At 34.5% G+C, this 18,600-nt stretch overlaps 1 protein-coding gene across 2 annotated transcripts in view; it reads left to right on the forward strand.

Annotated features, from left to right (window-relative positions):
* The window catches only part of HERC4 (HECT and RLD domain containing E3 ubiquitin protein ligase 4), an 86,871-nt gene that overhangs the window by 16,594 nt on the left and 51,677 nt on the right, over positions 1 to 18,600 (forward strand). For both annotated transcript variants that reach the window (XM_074296604.1, XM_074296603.1), the window contains exon 3: positions 14,625 to 14,784. In XM_074296604.1, coding sequence (XP_074152705.1) covers positions 14,625 to 14,784 — 160 coding nt within the window. The remainder of the gene's footprint in view (positions 1 to 14,624; positions 14,785 to 18,600) is intronic.

Raw genomic sequence — 18,600 nt, forward strand, 5'->3', positions numbered from 1 at the left:
TTTATGTCAGCTCAGAGCAGGACTTCATCCTTGAAACATTGAGAGCCTTCTGCCTGCTCTGGGACCAGTGTCTGGAAAATATGACTTCTCAAGATGAAAATTTCAGGGAATTCGTTAACATCCCTTTACAGAGAATAAAAGAATTTTTCTGAATGTAATGCCACGTTGTGTAAAACCCAGGGACAGCTAGATGGCACAAGAGATAGTAGGGGCTGGGCCTAGAGTTAGGAAGACTTGAATTCAAATTTGACCTCTGATATTTACTGACTTTGTGACCTTAGGAAAGTCACTTAACCACTATAACCTACAATAAAAATAGTGAGAGCTCTTCTCAAAGTTGTTAAGAAGATCCAATGAAATAATATTTGTAAAGTTCCTGGAATATCATAGGCACTCAATAAATGTTTGTTGTCATAAATAATTGCCGCAAAACAATTAAAGTTTTTCTAAGATGTAAAAACAAAGTTTTTATTACTGAATAATACTGTTAAGTTTTATTCCTGAAGTGTCAGTAAGCTTATCTTTGTCCCAATTTTTACACAGTAAAATACCCTATATGTACGTTTTGTGCATTTATTGATGTTTTATAGTTCATTTAACAAGTGAATTTAACTAATGAATTTCTTCTGTGAATCAGACTGATATAAAAATGAAGAAAATAAGAATTCCTTATCTCTTAGAGCCTACAGTACAGTTGTGCCTATTGGGAAATGGAGTACTACAGATGAAACAGTATGTATAAAGATGAAAGGAATAGGATATTCTTGGGAAGTCTTAATTCATCTAGAATATGATATATGTATAAGGAGTATTGTGATATAACTGGAAAGGTACATTGGGGCTAGCTGATGAAGATCCTTGAAAACCAAAGTCAGCAAGGACTGTGAATTTTATTCATTTGACAGTGGGACGTTTTTGAAAAGTTTTTGAACTAGGAAGTAAAGATGATCAAGATTTCAAATTAGGAGATGAGGATGTTGATAACTATTGACAGAAATAGGCAAGTTCATAGACTTGTAGGGTATTAGAGTTAAAAGGTCCTTTGAAATGATGTAGTTCAATATCATTTTAAAGATGGCAAAGTGGAGACCTAGAAGTAGAGCTGGTTTACTTAACATTATGCAGATGAGTGCAGAGTTAGAATTAGAAGCTTGCTCTCTGGATATCCCAAGCAATGTCTTCCAAATTGTTTTTGTAGTAGAATTATAGGATCTTAGATTTGAAGCTAGACGAGATCTCAGAATATCCAGTACAATCTTTTCTTCTCTTAAAAAATATTCAATTTTATTTTCAGTTTTGAATTCTCCTTTGTTTTTATCCTTGCCTATCTACTAAGAAGTCAAGAAAAAAAATCTATTAGGAATACATATACTTATGCAAAACAGATTTCCACATTATAAATATTCAAAAAGCAAAAATAAAAACAAACAAAAAAATAAAATCTATCTTATTCTGCCCTTTGAGTTCATTAGCTCTTAATCTCTAGATAGAGAGCATGTTTCATTCTAAATTCTTTGGAACTGTTTTGCTCATTTTTGCTGCACAGTCTTTGCAATATTGTTATTATTTTATAAATTATTTTCTTGTTTCTGCTCACTTCAGTTTGCGTCAGTCAGTATAACTGTTTCCAAATTTTTTTTGAAACCATCTCCATCATTTCTTACAATACTGTAGTATTCTATCACCTGCATATATCGTAACTTGTTTAGCTATTCCGTAATTGATGGACCTTCCTTCAATTTCCAATTCTTTAACACCTCAAAAAGAGTTGTAGATTAATTTTTCTTTGACTTTTTTTTTTTTTTTAAAGATCTCTTTGGGAGTATTTTGTTATTGTTCATTCTCGAAGAGGACCGAAATGACATCAGTATGTTAGAATCAAGTTACAGTGTGTCTGACTGTGACCTACCAGATCAATATGAGCTCAGAATATTCTGCCACAAGTTGGGCACAAATAGTTCTTATGAACATTTGGGGTGAATTCTCTAACTTTGCACATCTCACATTTCTTTTGGGCTAATTCAATCTTGCTTTGCTCATACAGCACAGCACCTTCTCTGATGAAGACATGCCATGCTGGGCAGTCCTGTGCCAATGTCTCCCATGTTATAAAATCAATTCTAAAGTTCTTAAGAGATACCTTAAGAGTGTCCTCTTATCACTTTTTCTGACACCTTGTGAATGCTTGCTCAGTATGAATTTGCCATAAAATTGTCTTTTTGCCAAGCTTATATTTGGTATTTGTACATTGTGGCTAGCCCAAAGGAGTTTGCTCTCTGTAGTAGTACTAGAATGATTGTCATTTAAGTTCAAGAAAGGACCAAAGTGTCTGGTAATTTAACATGCCAGATGATCTAATACAGTTCAATGGAAATGATTCAGTTTCTTGGTATGGCTCTGCCATAATCCAGGTTTCACAGCATACAACAGTGAGATCAACACAATGGCTTTGTGGACCTTAAGTGTGTTAGTCTAATACCTCATTTCTCCTACACTTTCCTTTGGAGCCTTCCAAACACTGAGCTAGCTCAGGTAATGTGTATTTCAAGTTTCTTATCAATGTGGACATCCCTGGAAAGTATACTGCTAAAGTAAGTGAACTTATCCACAGCATTCAAAATAACGTCTCCATTTGCTGTAGTGAATGGTTCCACATATGGATGATGTGGTCCTGATTTATGGGAGTACTTTTGTTTTTCTTGGTATTAATTATTAATCTAAAATCATCACAATTAGCAGAGAATCAGTTCATACTTTGTTGCATCTTAGCTTCTGAAGCAGCCTTGAATGCACCATCATCTGCAAACAAAAAATCATTCACCAACAAACCCACCAACTTTTTCAAGTTGAAGAATTTACCATCAGTGCCATAGCTGACTTTGATGCCATGAATGTCTTCATTGAATGTGGTTGACAATATGGCTGAAAATAATCAGGCTAAAAAAGTCGTGGGAGCAATCAACATAGCCTATTTCACTCAACTGGTGATTAGAAAAGCTTGAGGGCCTCTTCCATTGTCCAGAACTCAGGCAAACATGCCATTGTGAAACTGATGTACAATACCGATAAACTTTTCTGGGCAACCAAATTTTGACATAGTTTTCCATAAGCCCTCATAACTGACAGTTTCGAAGACTTTGGTCAGATCTACATGTTTTATACAGACCTCTGTTCTGCCCCTGGCATTTCTCCTGGAGTTGTTGAGCAGCAAATACCGTATTACCTGTTCTTTCGCCCCTTCTGAAGCTACACTGGCTCTGGTAAACAACCTTCTTCCAGATATAGAATCAACCTATTAAGGAGGACTCTGGCAAGAATCTTTCCAGCATGACTAAGAGAGAGACTACTGTAATAGTCATAGGGCGATCTATTCCCGTTACCTTTATAGAGATGTAAAGTGGAGGCATTCTTGAACTCCTGGGACATAACCTTCTCTTGCTGTATAATCCAGAAGACTTCAGTCAGCTTTTGTGTGAGCAGTGGATCCCCCAGCTATAAATCTCAGCTGGAATAAAATCGGCAGGAGGTGCTTTGTCATAGGACTGGAGCCTAATCACATTCAAAACCTCTGAAGTTGGGAACTTCAACTAGGGAGTGATTAATTTCAACCTGAGTTAAAGTCAGCATTGACCATGGTTTTAACATTGATTGATGATGGTCTGTTGAGAACATGATGGAAGTGTTCAGTTCATTTCTCTTAAGATCACATCCTTATCACTAATCAGTGGGGAGTATAGATCTAGTAGTGGTATCCCTAGTCAAGGAGTATGCACTCTTTTAATAATTTTTTGGCTTTGCAGAATGATTGGTTCAGTTCCACAGTCCTGTCAATAATGCTGTAAGCACTCATTTTTCCAGAGTTCCTCAGTATTTGCCATTTGAGAAAATGAGTTTTTTAATCATGGAATTTTTCGAGTAGATGCTAATATGAATAGGTTCTCCTGGATGACCTCTGAGGTTTCTTCTGATGCTAAGATTTCTGATTCATTTGAGTTTATTGTATAAGTATTCAAATATTTAACTTGACTTTTTTATTATAGCTTTTTATTTTTTTAGCATTGATAATTGCAAAACCTTTTGTTCCAATTTTCCCCCTCCCTCCCCTAAATGGCACATTGATCAATACATGTTAAATGTGTTAACGTATAAATTAAATACAATATATATACATATATACATGTCTCTACAGTTATTTTGCTGTACAAAAAGCATCAGACTTTGAAATAGTGTACAGTTAGCCTGTGAAAGAAATCAAAAATGCAGGCAGACAAAAATAGAGGGCTGGGAATTCTATGTAGTAGTTCATACACATTTCCCAGAGTTCTTTCGCTGGGCATAGCTGGTTCAATTCATTGCTGCTCTATTGGAACTGTTTTGACATGTTTTCTATGGAGAAATGACAGTTTTATTTACTATGACCTGTTAGATAGGCAGCATAACATGGTGGCCAGAGTCCACCTTGGAATCAGGACTAAGTTCTGGTTGTGTCTGGCACATTCCATGGAGTAAATCATTTGCCCTCTTAATGTCCTAAATGATTCGCTAAGACTTAAGTTATAGGTACTGGTCTTCATTGGTATAGGGAATTTCTATTACAGGAGTTCTTTACAATTATGATCCTTCTACCTTACTAAAAGACAATCAAATCTTGATAATTAAATAGGTATTTTGTGTGGTAACTGTTAAGGTTTTTAATTCAACAGAATTTGTTGTATATAACATTGGTTCTCAAAGTGTAGTCCAGAGCACCCTGGGGGCAGTGTCTCTGAAACCCTTACAGAGGGTCTATAAATTCAAAATTAATTTTTATGTCTAATGTAAATATCTATAAATGCACTCCACATAAACAAAAATTCTTTGGACAGATCTTCAATAATTTTTAATGGTAGAAAGATACTGAGAACAAACATTTGAGAACCACTGATATATAATGTTATAAAATGGGGTTAACTGGGCTGTTAACTATTTGTAATGTTGAATTGGACATTATTAGTTGAATTGAGATTTTATGTGTATGTTTATGCTTAGAATAGGATGATTGTGTGATGTAAATAATATTTTTATGTGTATTTGAAAAATAAAAATGTCATTATTAAAAATAAAGAGGCAGGAGTCATTTATTAGAATTAATTCTTGTGGAATCGAATAGATATTGACTGACCAGAGTTTTGAAACAGAGCCTCATTCAAAATGCCAGCTATCATTATTGTTTATTAATATTATTAAGTGTCTCCTTGATGCCATTATGAAATTTTGCTAAGCACTTGTTTGCAAGGTGCTATGCTAGCTGTGCAGAAACTAATTAACTGAATATAAATCTTTTAAAGAGCTAGAAGCTGAGGTAAGTAAAACAATTTATATTTGCTTTCCACCAGTTCCTGAAGGAAAATAATCTGTTGCTATCTGTGTTTCATAGATGATCAAACAAGCTCAGAGGTATCTTGTCCATGACAATATGCACAGTTAAAAAGTTTAGAAACTGGGGCTTGAGCAGAATACTCAGGCTGTTCAAATTTACAGCATTTTAAACAAATGCAGTACATAATTATGTCAGTACTTAACATATTTGTCAATTCTTTTAGTTTCTTTCAACTAAGAAGTTTTCATTCTTGAACTGGATTATATATAGTAGTAGTACCTTCTGATAAGCAGACTCCAAATTGCCCAAAAAAGACTTGTGTTCTAGTTCTAATTTTTAAGTACTTTGCAATTTGGAATGTGCATTTTATAGAAATAATGCTAAAAGTAGGTATTGGGTTCCCTGTCTAAATCATGCATGTCAGTGGTATTTAACTTTTAGAAAGAATAAGACACCAACCATTTGCCTATTTAGTACTGTGCAAGAGTGCAATCTCAAGGAAATTACAGCCTCTCCCCCAGAAACATCCTAGTAGCAAAGTGAGGAAGATAACTAAACTTCATGCAATAATTAGTGAAAAATGCAAAATATGTGCTGAAATTAGGTGGTAGGCCTTGTAAGTCCTATATATAATATATATGAAGACATTATTTTTAATGAATGAATTAATCTGTACTGAATTTTGATCATAAAACACAATCTTTGTGAATAGATTCCCAATATTTTGTTTACTTAAATGTTTCTTTTTCCTAAAAGTTAAATATGTAACATCGTCAAAATGCAAACATAAAGTAATATGAATTTTCTTTCGATTCTGAACTACTAGAAATTTATATATTAACCACAATTACAACTAGAGGATTTAAAAAATTTTAAACAGATTTTTATATAAACTTTAGAACCTTAAGAAAAAAATAGCTCTCTTGTTTACTGTTATTCTTTTTTCTTGAAATCTTAAAAAAAAACACATACAACTGTTGGCTTTATGAATCAGAAACTCTTTGGCCTTATTTTTCACCAGTTACTCATTGAGTTGTCGCCGAGATGTTGCTTTTTTTGGTGTGTGTGTGCCATCTGCAATAAAAATAGTAATACATGCATCATTTTACAAGACTGTTGTGAGCTTAATTTAATGCTTTTACAAGGCTTTGAAACCTATAGATAAAAGGGTAAAAATAACACCATGATGTGTATATTGCTTCCCAAATATCTCTTTTATAGTTTTGAACAGGACAACAATTTTTATAAGTTGTTCTTTGGCCATATTATTATAGGTTAGAAGCATCATTTTTATATACCAAAAACAGAACATTATTAGTATTAGTGTTTTTTTATTTTGTTTGTTTCTTTTGCAAGTCTTTCAGAGTCTCTGGTTGTTGTGCAGTAGTGTCAGGTATGAGGAAGACTACTGGGTTCAGAGTAAGGGAACCTGAGAGTCAAGTCCCAAATCTGCCTTTGAGGTTCTTCTCTTCTCCAAGCCTTCCTCTAGGGCCTTGTCTCTGAATTGGGTGTTTTTTAACTCTTGGGCTGTTGGGGATTCAGATGTGTAGGTAATGTTCCCAAGCACGTTTATAGTGTGTGTAAGGGCCTTCTCATTTGCTCACCTTATATCTCATCTTTCATTGTACTCTTCTGATCATTTGCTAGATTTAAATTCTGAGAGGCAAAACAAATAATCCACCTATCCAGGAAATAGCAGTGGTAGCCAGGATTTTGTTACTGTCTCTGTACCCAAAGATTTAGGCTATATCTTGATTTCCTAGTTGTATATGTTACTTGGATGAAGTGGAGTTAATGACCTAGTACTAAATGACCAGCCTGCCCTATTGGGACTAGCCTTGTCTACCCCTATACATTTTTTTTTTCAAGAATATCTCAAAACTTGTTAGGCATTAATGAAAATGATGATGATGGTGAAAATAATGACAACTGATTTAATAGAGCAGATTAAAGTATGCACTATACGTAACATGTTCACACATAAACATACAGCTCTCTTTTCAGCGTTGGCAGCAGTCTTCTAGTCTTTCTAGTCTAGCTCCAATATCCAATAAATATCACAATGATCAGTCGAATTTTTTATTACAACTGTTTTAATATACTCAAACTTCCCCCCCCCCCCAAATTTCTATGTTTAATGCTTTTGAAATTATCTTCTTTCTTCTAAAATGCTAACTTTTGGTTCTCTTTTTACCTCTTGAATTGTTCCTTCTCTTTCCTTCTGTGGAACAACTTTCTTCTCTTATTTCCTTCATTCCCTGTGGCCACAAACATCCATTCAGAGGCTCTGACTTTATATTATGGCATTAGTAATTGATATCACAAGGTAAAGTTCATGTGCGATCCCTGACAATTTTTGTGCTCCTTATTTTCTAATTGTTTTCATTTTCATTTCCAAGTCTATTGACTTGTGCTTAGGAGATAGTTCACTTTTCCTCTTGAGTACACATTTACTGACAGCCATTGTGAAAATATAAGAATCTCTATTGAACACAGGGAGAAACACAATGTCACTCACCTAGGAATTGATATAGAGATACTTCCTAGCTTCTCATGACCATTTATGTTACCAATACTATATCTTATCATATAACATCTGCTTTGTGTAAAGAATTTTTGTCATATTTTTGGAATGCAGATTTCTTTCAGAATTCTTAACATAAAAAGTCAAGTTTGAATAATGTGAATTTACATAAGTCAAGATCTGTCTGTATTGTTTGTTTTTTAATCTCTCAGTTACATCCAGATTTTAATAAATATCTACTGTGTACTAACTCTTAGCCCTGGTCTCTGGGGCTGGAAAAATGGGGCAGCAAGAGGGCTTAGTAATGGGCAAATTGCACTTGTCTTTGTAAATTTTCTTTGGAAGATAGATGCTGCTTTTAAACTTAGTCTTGGAAGCCCCTTTGTCTCTTCAATGAAGACACTTTCCAGAGAAGTGGAATGAATGTCAAGCTCCAGAATTGACAGGTCCTTTTGGGTAGCTAAAGGAACCAGTATGTCTCAGGACACCTACAGAATGACTGTGGTAACATTCCTTTCATTTGCTCCATCAGGAAGTAAGTGGAAGGTGAAGAAAGAAGAATCTTCATAAAAAGCACTTATCTCCAAGAAGGTGGAAAGAGAAAAATTTAGGAACTTTGGTAGATTAATACACCTAAATAACAAGTGGGAAAAGAAAAGCAATTAGAGTAGGGCAAGGTAGGTCTTTCACCAGGATACCTGAACTTGGAGAGTGTTGACCCTGAGGTCAAGTGTAGTAATACATTAATAAACCAGAATCCTAAGGGAGAAAAGTTATTTTCTCTTTATTAAGAGTATAATAGGAATAAATAAAAGAAATCAATGTAAGCTTGAAGTGGAACATCAAGGAAAAAGCTAATGAGAATTGGATGCCTCCAATTCTTATTAGTATGTTATAATAGAAGTCAGTTCTATCATCATTGCCTCATTGTTCCCTGGAGCTGATTTGGGAAACTCTAGGAGGGGAATGCTGATTCTGGCAGGTTGTACCTGGAGTACAGGCCTAATCTCCTTATCCAGGCATCTTTTCTCTTGAGCTCTTGTAGCACCAACTGCCTATTAGATATCTGAAGCTGAATTCCTTGGGATGTTTCAAACTCAACATTTCCAAAGCAGTTGTTCTCTCTGTCTTAATAAATTCTATCTCTTGGAATACCTCACTCCTTTCAAAGCTGCAGCTTAAGCCTCTTCCTAGTCCTTGGCTCTTTTTGCCTTTTTTCTATATTTTCTTTATTGGAATAACCAAAATCTTTTAGATATTTCAGAAAGTGAATTCTTGAAATCAGTATAACTAATTCATTTTATGGATTTGGTTTCTGATTGATGAAAGAGAAGAACTTTTTGTGATGATATTCAGTCATTTTTCAGTTGTTTCTGGTTCTTTGTAGTCCCATTTGGGATTTTCTTGGCAAACTTATAGAAGTGGTTTGCCTTTTCCTTCTCTGTGGAGGACCATGCTTAAGTGTGGAATCCAAAATGCCTGTAAAAAGGTTCAAGGGAACTGCACCTTTAAGGAGCACTTGGTTCTTCTAAGCTCCCCACCCCTTAACCCTTCCACCCCCCATCTGTGAATTCCAGCACACTATAGAAACTAAAGGAATGTTTTGGTAATCTTTATCTAACTCTGAGCAGAGCTGACAAACTCCAAGATGAAGATCAACATAATCCAGAGAAGTCAGAGATATTTGTCTGGAGGATCATAAAACAAACTTATTGACACAGATGTTGTTTGTGAAAGAATGTATGCTTTTATTTTAATAACCTTGCTGTACTTTAAAAAAAAAACTTTTATACATATTCCGTATTGGGAATGGAAGAGAGAAGTTCAGAGATTTTTACTGCAACTGCCTCTCTGTCTCCTTGTATCATTATCGATCTTCAACATGATGAGATCTTTTCTGTTGGTCAGAATTAGATCCCCAGCAGCCACTAGTAGTGGCTCCTGTAACACTTCTCCAGCTTATTTTACAAGTGAGGATACTGAGGCCACAGGGTTAAGTGATTTGCCCAGGGTCATAGAACATAGGAAGAAGAGTCTTCCTGACTCCAAGATTGGCATTTTATCTATTATGATACCTTGCTGGTCTTTTATATTACTCTTGTGTAGGCAAAGCTGCCATTATCTGAGTTTTTTGCAGCACAATTTTTTTCTTTTTTAGATATTGATTTGGTTACTTAAATTCTATAGCAGACACAGGAAAAGCAGGCTTTTCACTTTATGTAGCTCACATCAAACAATTTATCTTTTATAGTAGGCTTTGGCCAATATCTGAGTGTATTGGATGAGAGGATTCTCCTTATGTAAAATGTAGGCACTATAATAAAAAATATGATAAATCAGTTATTATATATCAAATACTATATTATAAAATAAGTTACAAAAAGCATAATAAAATACTAAAAAGAGGGGGGCTTATCTCATAGCATCAGTCATAAGAGGTGTATGACCCCCAAATGACCCTGATATCACTGAAGTCTTTAGAGTCCTTCAGTTGTTGAGCTATGTCCTTTGTAGAGATTAAGGGGGAGAACAAGAATAAGAAGTGATCCAGGAGAGCATGTCCATATTGATGAACCTGTGCATTTATAAGTTTGTTGCTAGTTATACTATTATCAGTAATAATAAAAAAATGTTATTGTTCAGGGGAAAAAAGATTCCTTCAGATACCAGAACTTTGTTTTTAAAGATTTTGGTAGAAATCTTTTTATGGGAAATCTATTTTTTAGCTTTGGTAAATGGTATACTCACTGAGTACATTTTCTTGATGTCTTAATATCATCACTAATAATATTAATGATCTAAATAATTTAAATGAGGCATTTATGTTAATGCTTTAAGTTTTATGAAGCACTCTATATGAAATCGCTCATTTGCTCTTCACAGAGACCCTGTGAAGTAAGGTATTATTATTATACTCATTTTACAAATGAAGAAAAGGAATCTGTGAAGGGTTAAGCTAGGATGTTTCTGAGGCAAAATTTAAACTCAGGTTTTCCTGACTCCAGATTCAGTCCTCTGCTTACTCCACTCTATCCCATCTGTAAATGGGATGACTAGACCTCAACATTGTTTGGTAGTTTTCTTCAGTGCTTTAAAAATGTGAGTATTTCCCATTATTTAGCAGATATTATTTACATGTAGAAAAAATTTATCCCTCTACTAAATGTCTTCACTTTTATAGATTATTTTCATTAGTGCATTTTTAATGTTGACATTGAAAGAACCTATTGATTTGGTTAGAGTTGTTTGCTCTGGTACCACATCCTCTCAGGTTCCTACCCACTTGTTATTCTTTCTCCTCTGCTTTCTATGGGTCTGCTTCATAGACACTTTGTAGTTTCACCTGCTTTCTGTCTCTTTTCCTTACTTTTATGCAGTCCTTCTCTTTTCCTCTCTTGCTTCTCTTGCTTCTTAGCTGTAGTTCAGAGAAGCCTTGGATTTGAAATTGACCAATAAGATAATATTCATTATTTGGGGTCCCCCCCACTTTCTGCTCCAAGTTGTGGCTGTTTCAGAGGATTGGTTTATCACAATCTGATAATTGGATAAACTGAGATGTTATGAAGTTAGTCATTTGGACAATTGTCATATTAGACTGTGGGATGAATGAATGAATGAAAAAGCATTTAATATTCAGCATTTACAGTGTGTCAAGTTAAATGCTAAGGATGCAAATTCAAAAGTAAAATTAGTCTCTGTCCTTTAGAAGCTTATATTCTAGCTAAGGGAAGATTCTCATAAGGAAAGATAACACATGTAAGGAAGTTGTGGCAAGGGATGCGTACTTTGATTTGGAAAATTACTGAAACAGTACCGTGTTTGAAAACCCTTCTAGTATCTTTGCAAGGAAAAACTCTTAAATGGGTTCATGGAAATTCAGACATAGCTGAAAGAACTGAATAATAAAAATGTGTGATGGGGGATAGGTCAGCCCACCTTCTCCATTACTCATAACAGTATTGATTTGATTATAGGCCTAGAATTGGAAAAAAAAAAAAGGTGTAAGATGTATAGGAGTTGTGGCTGATGAGGGTGCGTAGGCTTCTGCAAGGTGGCTGGGGAAAGAGCATGAGGAGTATAATGAAAGGAAACATGACTGTATCTTAGGTATTTCGAGCCACACTAACTTAGCAGTTGGGGGGTGGGACAGGACATTGAGGTCCTAAACTGTACTAGTAGAATGAAAAAAAAAAAAAAAAAAGATTCCGTTCTTCAAGGCATTCTAAGACTAAGTGCCTTGAGACAATCTAATACTTGCTTCTTTCAATGATTAGCAATATGGGCCTGAGCAAGTTTGTTCACCTAAACCTGTAAGATCTGGTTACTAAGATTTTGTCCTTTGTACCTTATGGAGATATTGTGAAGAAGGTGCTGTGGAAATGGAAGCTGCTATTTTTAAGAACCGAAGACCTCTGGTTGAAAGCATCACTCACTCTTGAAGCAACTGAGCTAACGAGCTGGTTAACTTTGTTAGTCATTTAACTGAGAATATGTCTTTTCTATACACTTTTATTCCTTTGAGGGGTAAACTGATGAGTCTATATCAACATAGGCTGGTTTTAATATATGATGGATTCAACCAAACTTAACTTTTTTTTACTTTTGAAGACTTCAGAAAGTCATCAAAATAGCAGAGGGAAAGAAGCAACAGAATTAAACAGGAGCCTGAGCCATTCTTTTGTCTTTACTTTTATGTTCTGCCAAGAAAAACAAATTTTAGAATAAAAACACAGCAATCATTAAAGGTTTGGTTTTCCTTGATGATTTTTTCTTTTGTACATGGATGTTTGAGTATATTTTAATACACTAGAATTCTTTTTGAGAATTTATCTATCTCCAAATAACCAGATGCTCTGTTTGTAGGCGTTTGACTTTGAGCTGTTAGATCTAATTAGATAGAATATAAACTGGGAAAATACATTCACATTGTGAAAGTTTTAGTACACTTTCAAGATATTTACTGAGTTAAGATTTTTGTATCCTTGATAGATCAATTTCTAGAAGTTATTCAATATTTCCTTATTTAATATGTAGAATTTTAATGTTCTTTGTTCTTAAAATACTAGAGAATAAATACAAATAAATAATAAATACAAATAAATAAATACAAATAAATACAAACCCATACGGGTTGCAAACATACCACCTTTTCTTATTTATGACTCAAATGTAAGGATGATATATGTTTGGATTGGCAGAAGGAATATTGATTCTGGTTAGTGAGGCTGTTTTAAATTTAGTTCAGGAACATTGGTAACATTTTGCAATTAAGTGGCCCTGCTTTTAATGTTAAAGATTAAGCATGCTAATGATAAATTAGATGTATACTCTAAGTGAAATTTTTGTATGATGTTGTTCAGTCATTTCAGTCATGTCCAATTCTTTGTGGCCGCATTTGGTATTTTCTTGGCAAAGATATTGAAGTGGTTTGACGTTTCCTTTTCCAATTTTACAGATGAGGAAACTGAGGCAAATAGGGTTTAGTGACTTGCTCAGGATCACCATCTCTTGTTCTGTGATAGAAAACAATTTATTCTTACCAAATATGCATTTGTTGTCACTTAGTTGATTTAGGGGCAGCTTAGTGGTGCAGTGGATAGAGCACCAGCCCTAAAGTCAGGGGGATCCGAGTTCAAATCTGGTCTTAGAGGCTTAATGCTTCCTAGCTATGTGACCCTGGGCAAGTCACTTGACCCCAATTGTCTCAGCAAAAAACAAAACCTACCACCACCAACATCAGCAAAACAGTTAGTTGATTTGTAAGCTGAGTTATGCCTTCAGTTTTAAGAAATGTATTTTGATTCACACATAAGCTCTGCTTTCTGAATTCTAATGTTTCATGGATCTGTTATAAAATCACAAAATGTATGCTAGCTTTTTCATTTGAATACTTCTTGATTTTGTATGTCCATTAGCAGAAGCTGTCCCTTCGTTATCACTGGCAGCTGTGACAACCTTTGCTTATTAGCAGGTGCTTAAATAATAAAGTTAATGGAAAGCTTGTGAAACAAGTCTGCCTCTAGTGTGTTAGTGTTTTTACTTCTTTTTTCACAGTAAATTCATATGAACTTATACACTAACTTCTCTGCCCCACAGTTAGAACACATTTGTCACTAATATCCTGAATAGGTAGAGAGTGAAAAGTTTTCCTTGGAGACAGACACAGTAGACAGATGCACACATATACATAAACTTCACCTAAAGACCTCTGGGAATAGGAAACTGACTAGCAAATTCAGTATTCAGGAAGCTATTTATATTTCTCTTATGGAAAAATAATTATGAGTTTAATACCTTATCCCTTTATTACAGATATTACTATTATCACATTGACCCTACATTTCTACAATGTGATAAATTTAAACATTTTTGGAAATTAAAATATCTATTTACCCCAGGCACTAATGGCTTTAATGAAGACAGAACATTATTGAAATATGATGATTTCATATATAATTTAATAGTTGTGACAAGTGTAAATAGGCTCCAGCTTAAGTGGATTTTCTGAATTTTAACCTACATTGTACCATTCGTGAAAAAGATAAGGTAATGGGTGAGAAAGAGAAACATGTTATGGTTTGTTTTTGTAATCTTCAAAATGACTGGATTTGCTTATAAGGTATATTGAGAATGATTGATCTGATAATAGCTTAGTACACAGTGAATACAATTGGTTACTTTATTCTTCCCATTACAAGTACAAAAATAGAACGTAATTTCTCTCCTTCTTGGTTTCTTTAGAGCAGGTTGTTGCCTTGGATGCCCAAAATATTGTAGCTGTTTCATGTGGAGAAGCTCATACACTCGCTCTCAATGATAAGGGCCAGGTGTATGCTTGGGGACTTGATACCGATGGACAGCTGGGTCTGCCAGGGACAGAAGAGTATATCAGAGTGCCCAGGTAACAAAGGGGACCATTTTTATTTTAATAGTTATTTTAAAACATTGAAAAGGATCATTTGTGAAAATTATTTTCAAGGTCTTATTAAGCATTCTGCCAGGGTCCTGTGCTTTGCAGAAATGAGTTATCTTAAAAACCTTTTGCCCTCATTGTGAATTTGGAATAAGGCTACTTGATGAGCTCTCTCATTTCATGTATGGCCTAGTAGTCCTGAAATGTTATGCCAGTTTACTTTATTCACCTCTTCCCCCAAATAGATCTTGCCTTGAATTAAATTTTTAAAAACTGAAAAAATCAGAATGCTTACTTATAGAAGTTATTTTTACTAAAATTTGTAAAATAGATCTGCTTGAACATCTTAATTTTCTCTTATAGGAATGCTTCTCTACTGCTATAATTTTACATAGATTTTAGATCTATGATTTTTAGATAAGAAATTGCCATTGGCTAAATTTTAAAAATATGCATGAATTTGTAAACCTTTGTAATTCCCTTTTGATGGCTAAAAGTAGTAGGGTACAAAAAGTCTTGCTCTTAATTTTTAAAATTGTTTTACTTATCCTGGTTAGATACAGGAGCAAACAAATAAGCTTTATGTGGCTTTGTCAACCTAATTTTAGACTTATTTCAATTAACAGTTTGAAATAACTTTTTTCTGTTTTTATGCTTTCATTGATGCTGATGTATGGATTAAAAAGTAAGGTTGAATTGAGATTTATTCACAGGATGAGGAAAATGAGAGCTCATAGAATCTGAGCTTTAGAGTTGGCAGGGATTTCATAGGCCATGGAATCTAATCATCTGATTTTAGAGATGAGGAAACTGGCCCAGAGAGATTAAATGACTTGCTCAAAATGGATGTAAAGCAGAATTTGGATTCAGGTTCTTTGACTGCAAAATGCTGTTTCATTCAGCCTCCTAATGAATTTGTATCAGGGTGAAATCTTTTATTTTTTAAAGTTATTTAAACTCAACTTGTTCCTTCTAAATTCACATTATGCTGTTATATATGTCAGAGGTTATTTAAGATAGAAATATGAATTTAATTAATTCTTAGGAACAATTGAGAAAATATTTGTAAAAGTACTTAGTATAGTGCCTATCACATAGTAGGCTCCTTAGAAGTATTTATTCCCTTCTCCTTCCCTTTCCATTACCCACATTTTACAGATGGGGAAGCTGAGGCTAAGAGAGGTCAACCTATCTAGGGTCACACAGCAAGTAAGTATTTGATGCTGGTTTTGAACTCAGGTCTTCCTGATTCTAGGCCCAACACTCTCTCCATTGTGCCATCTAGCTGCCTAACTCTGCTTAAACTAGTCCCCTATTCTTACAGAAAATACTTTGATTTTTAAAATCTAAAGAACAAAAAAAAGATGTAACTTCTGTTTTTGAAGACATTTTAACCAGTTGGTGAGTGATAGCATTGAGCCTAGAATCCAGGTCTCCTACCTCAAAGTCCAGTGCTCTGTCCACCCGTCTAATGCTTCTTTCCCTTTCTTTATTCTTTCCTGAAAGTTTCACTTGACAAGGCTTTTGTTTGATTTCTTGATCTTCTTGAGACTGGAAAAAAATTTGATTTTAGATCTCCTAACACCAGTCTTTTCTAGCTCAATATTTTTTTTTTCTTTTGGCTGAGGCAATTGGGGTTAAGTAACTTGCCCAGGGTCACACAGCTAGGAAGTGTTCAGTGTCTGAGGCCAGATTTGAACTCAGGTCCTCCTGACTTTAGGACTGGTGCTCTATCCACTGTGCCACCTAGCTGCCCCCTCTAGCTCAATATTTTCAAAGCAGTTTGTGGCAGCATTTTTAGTGGATGTTCTTCAGCTCCTCTTTTCCTTCTTTTTTTCTTTCACCTTTACATCCTCTTCTGAATTGTACCTTTGATTGTGTCTTCCTCATTCCATATTATTGCTAAATTCTTTTTATATGCAGAATATGGGATTTATAGGATCATAGAACTGGAAGGAAGTGAGATATCACCTCATTCCCTCCTACCCTGTCCCCTGCTCACGTTTTATAGATGAGGAGACAGCCTGGAGAGATAAGGTGACTGGCCCAGTGCCACCCAGGGACTGAGCTATTAAGCTGAGCCAAAATTCACAACCACACTTAAGCTGTGGCCTAAGTCTCTACAAAAGGGTAAGTGCTTCTTAGCCCTCTTGCACTTCATCAGGAAGGCAATATGGTACAATTAATAGTGTGCAGGATTAGATTCTCCTCCCTCACTGCCTGTCTCACTGAAGATTAGTCATTTAACCTCTCTCAGTCTGTTTTTTATTTGTAAAATGAGGCAGTGGGACTAGATGATGACAGTTCTAAAAGTAGAAGCCAGATCCTTTCTTCAGATTCTCATTTCTACAATGAACTAAATAAATTAAGGGTTGAAAGGTAATAAAGAAGAAAAAAAATCAAGGAAGCAGTTTTAAAAATTGCATGAAATTGAATATAATACTTATGAACTCTCCTCCTCTTTTTCATATTCTTATCTGAAATACCTTTGGGGAAAATCTTACTTAAGTCTGTGGCTTTAAATTTCATGACACCAAGTTATTCCTAGTGTTTTACTTTTTAATGGATCTTACTAATAAACTTTGATTTATTTAGATGTTTTGCTATTTTTCCTGACTTAAATTCATCTTAAAGTTTACTCATTTTTTGGCGGGTATTTTTTATAAAAGACCAATTGAAGATACTATTTCATAGTTTCAAAATAGTTTCTGTTAACTATTTGGTAAAATAAAACCTCCATTTAAAACTACATAAATGTCTTATATCATCCAATGCAATATCAAATAGCAGTACTGAAGCAATGTAAAACGTTCTTTATTCACCTAAAGATAATTTAAACTGTATTATTGGTAAGCTACCAATACTTACTTTTTCTATTTAGTGTTAAATTAAACCACAGCAAAAATAATACTACCTTTAAAAAATTTTTTTTTTTCAGTTTCATTTTATAAAGTGCTTTCATTTTTCTCATTTAATTCCAAGAGCAGCCCCATGAGGTAGGCAGAAGTAGTATTGTCTCCATTGAAGAGTGACCAGCTTGAGTGGCAGAAAAGTTGCCCTGGGTCACCTAGGTTTCAGAGCTGGGCATAGAACTATTATCTTCTTTCCTTTAATTCACTTTTATTTTTACTACACAGACAAGAGGTACAGAAAATATTTAAATCTCAAGTGAAAATTAATGCTTAGAAATCTTTCAAAAGAGGCAAGAGAAATGTTGAAGGGGTTCCTGGTGACCACTGTTGCATTAAAGTCAGCCTAAGAAATTAACAACAGACTGCATCTGGACTCTTCATTAAACTAAGGAATTTAATAAAAGAGAGAGTCCAGGATGACCTTCTTCCTAAATTTATTCAGATCACAGGTTTTGCTAGATAAAGGTTTCTTTTGGAAAGCAACTTAATTTAGTGCTACTTAGTATTAAAAATGCTTCCATGTGCATTTGGGAGATAATTTGCTAAATTCTGTTAGTAGATCTTCTCTAATTTCAGCTGAGGGTATATGTGGAAATCAGGAATTTTGAAGAAATAATGAATTTGGATAGTATACAAATGGTATGTGTTCTTAAAAATATTAGTTTAATTAGTTTAAAAATAATAGTTCAAAATAAGTGGCTTAAAATCTGAATTTTCACACTCACATTTTAAAAAAAACCTTGGGGAAAGTTGGATTTTACAGACTTTGGTTTTTGGCTAATGTAGAGCTTTCTGACTTAGATGATATATGGCATTTCTGAGGATTATTACTATTTAGTGCTGCCATTCAGATGGAACTGACTCTTTACTAAAAATATTGCTTTCATAGTTT

The sequence above is a fragment of the Sminthopsis crassicaudata genome, chromosome 2 (genome assembly GCF_048593235.1).
Source record: "Sminthopsis crassicaudata isolate SCR6 chromosome 2, ASM4859323v1, whole genome shotgun sequence".
Lineage (NCBI taxonomy): Eukaryota > Metazoa > Chordata > Mammalia > Dasyuromorphia > Dasyuridae > Sminthopsis > Sminthopsis crassicaudata.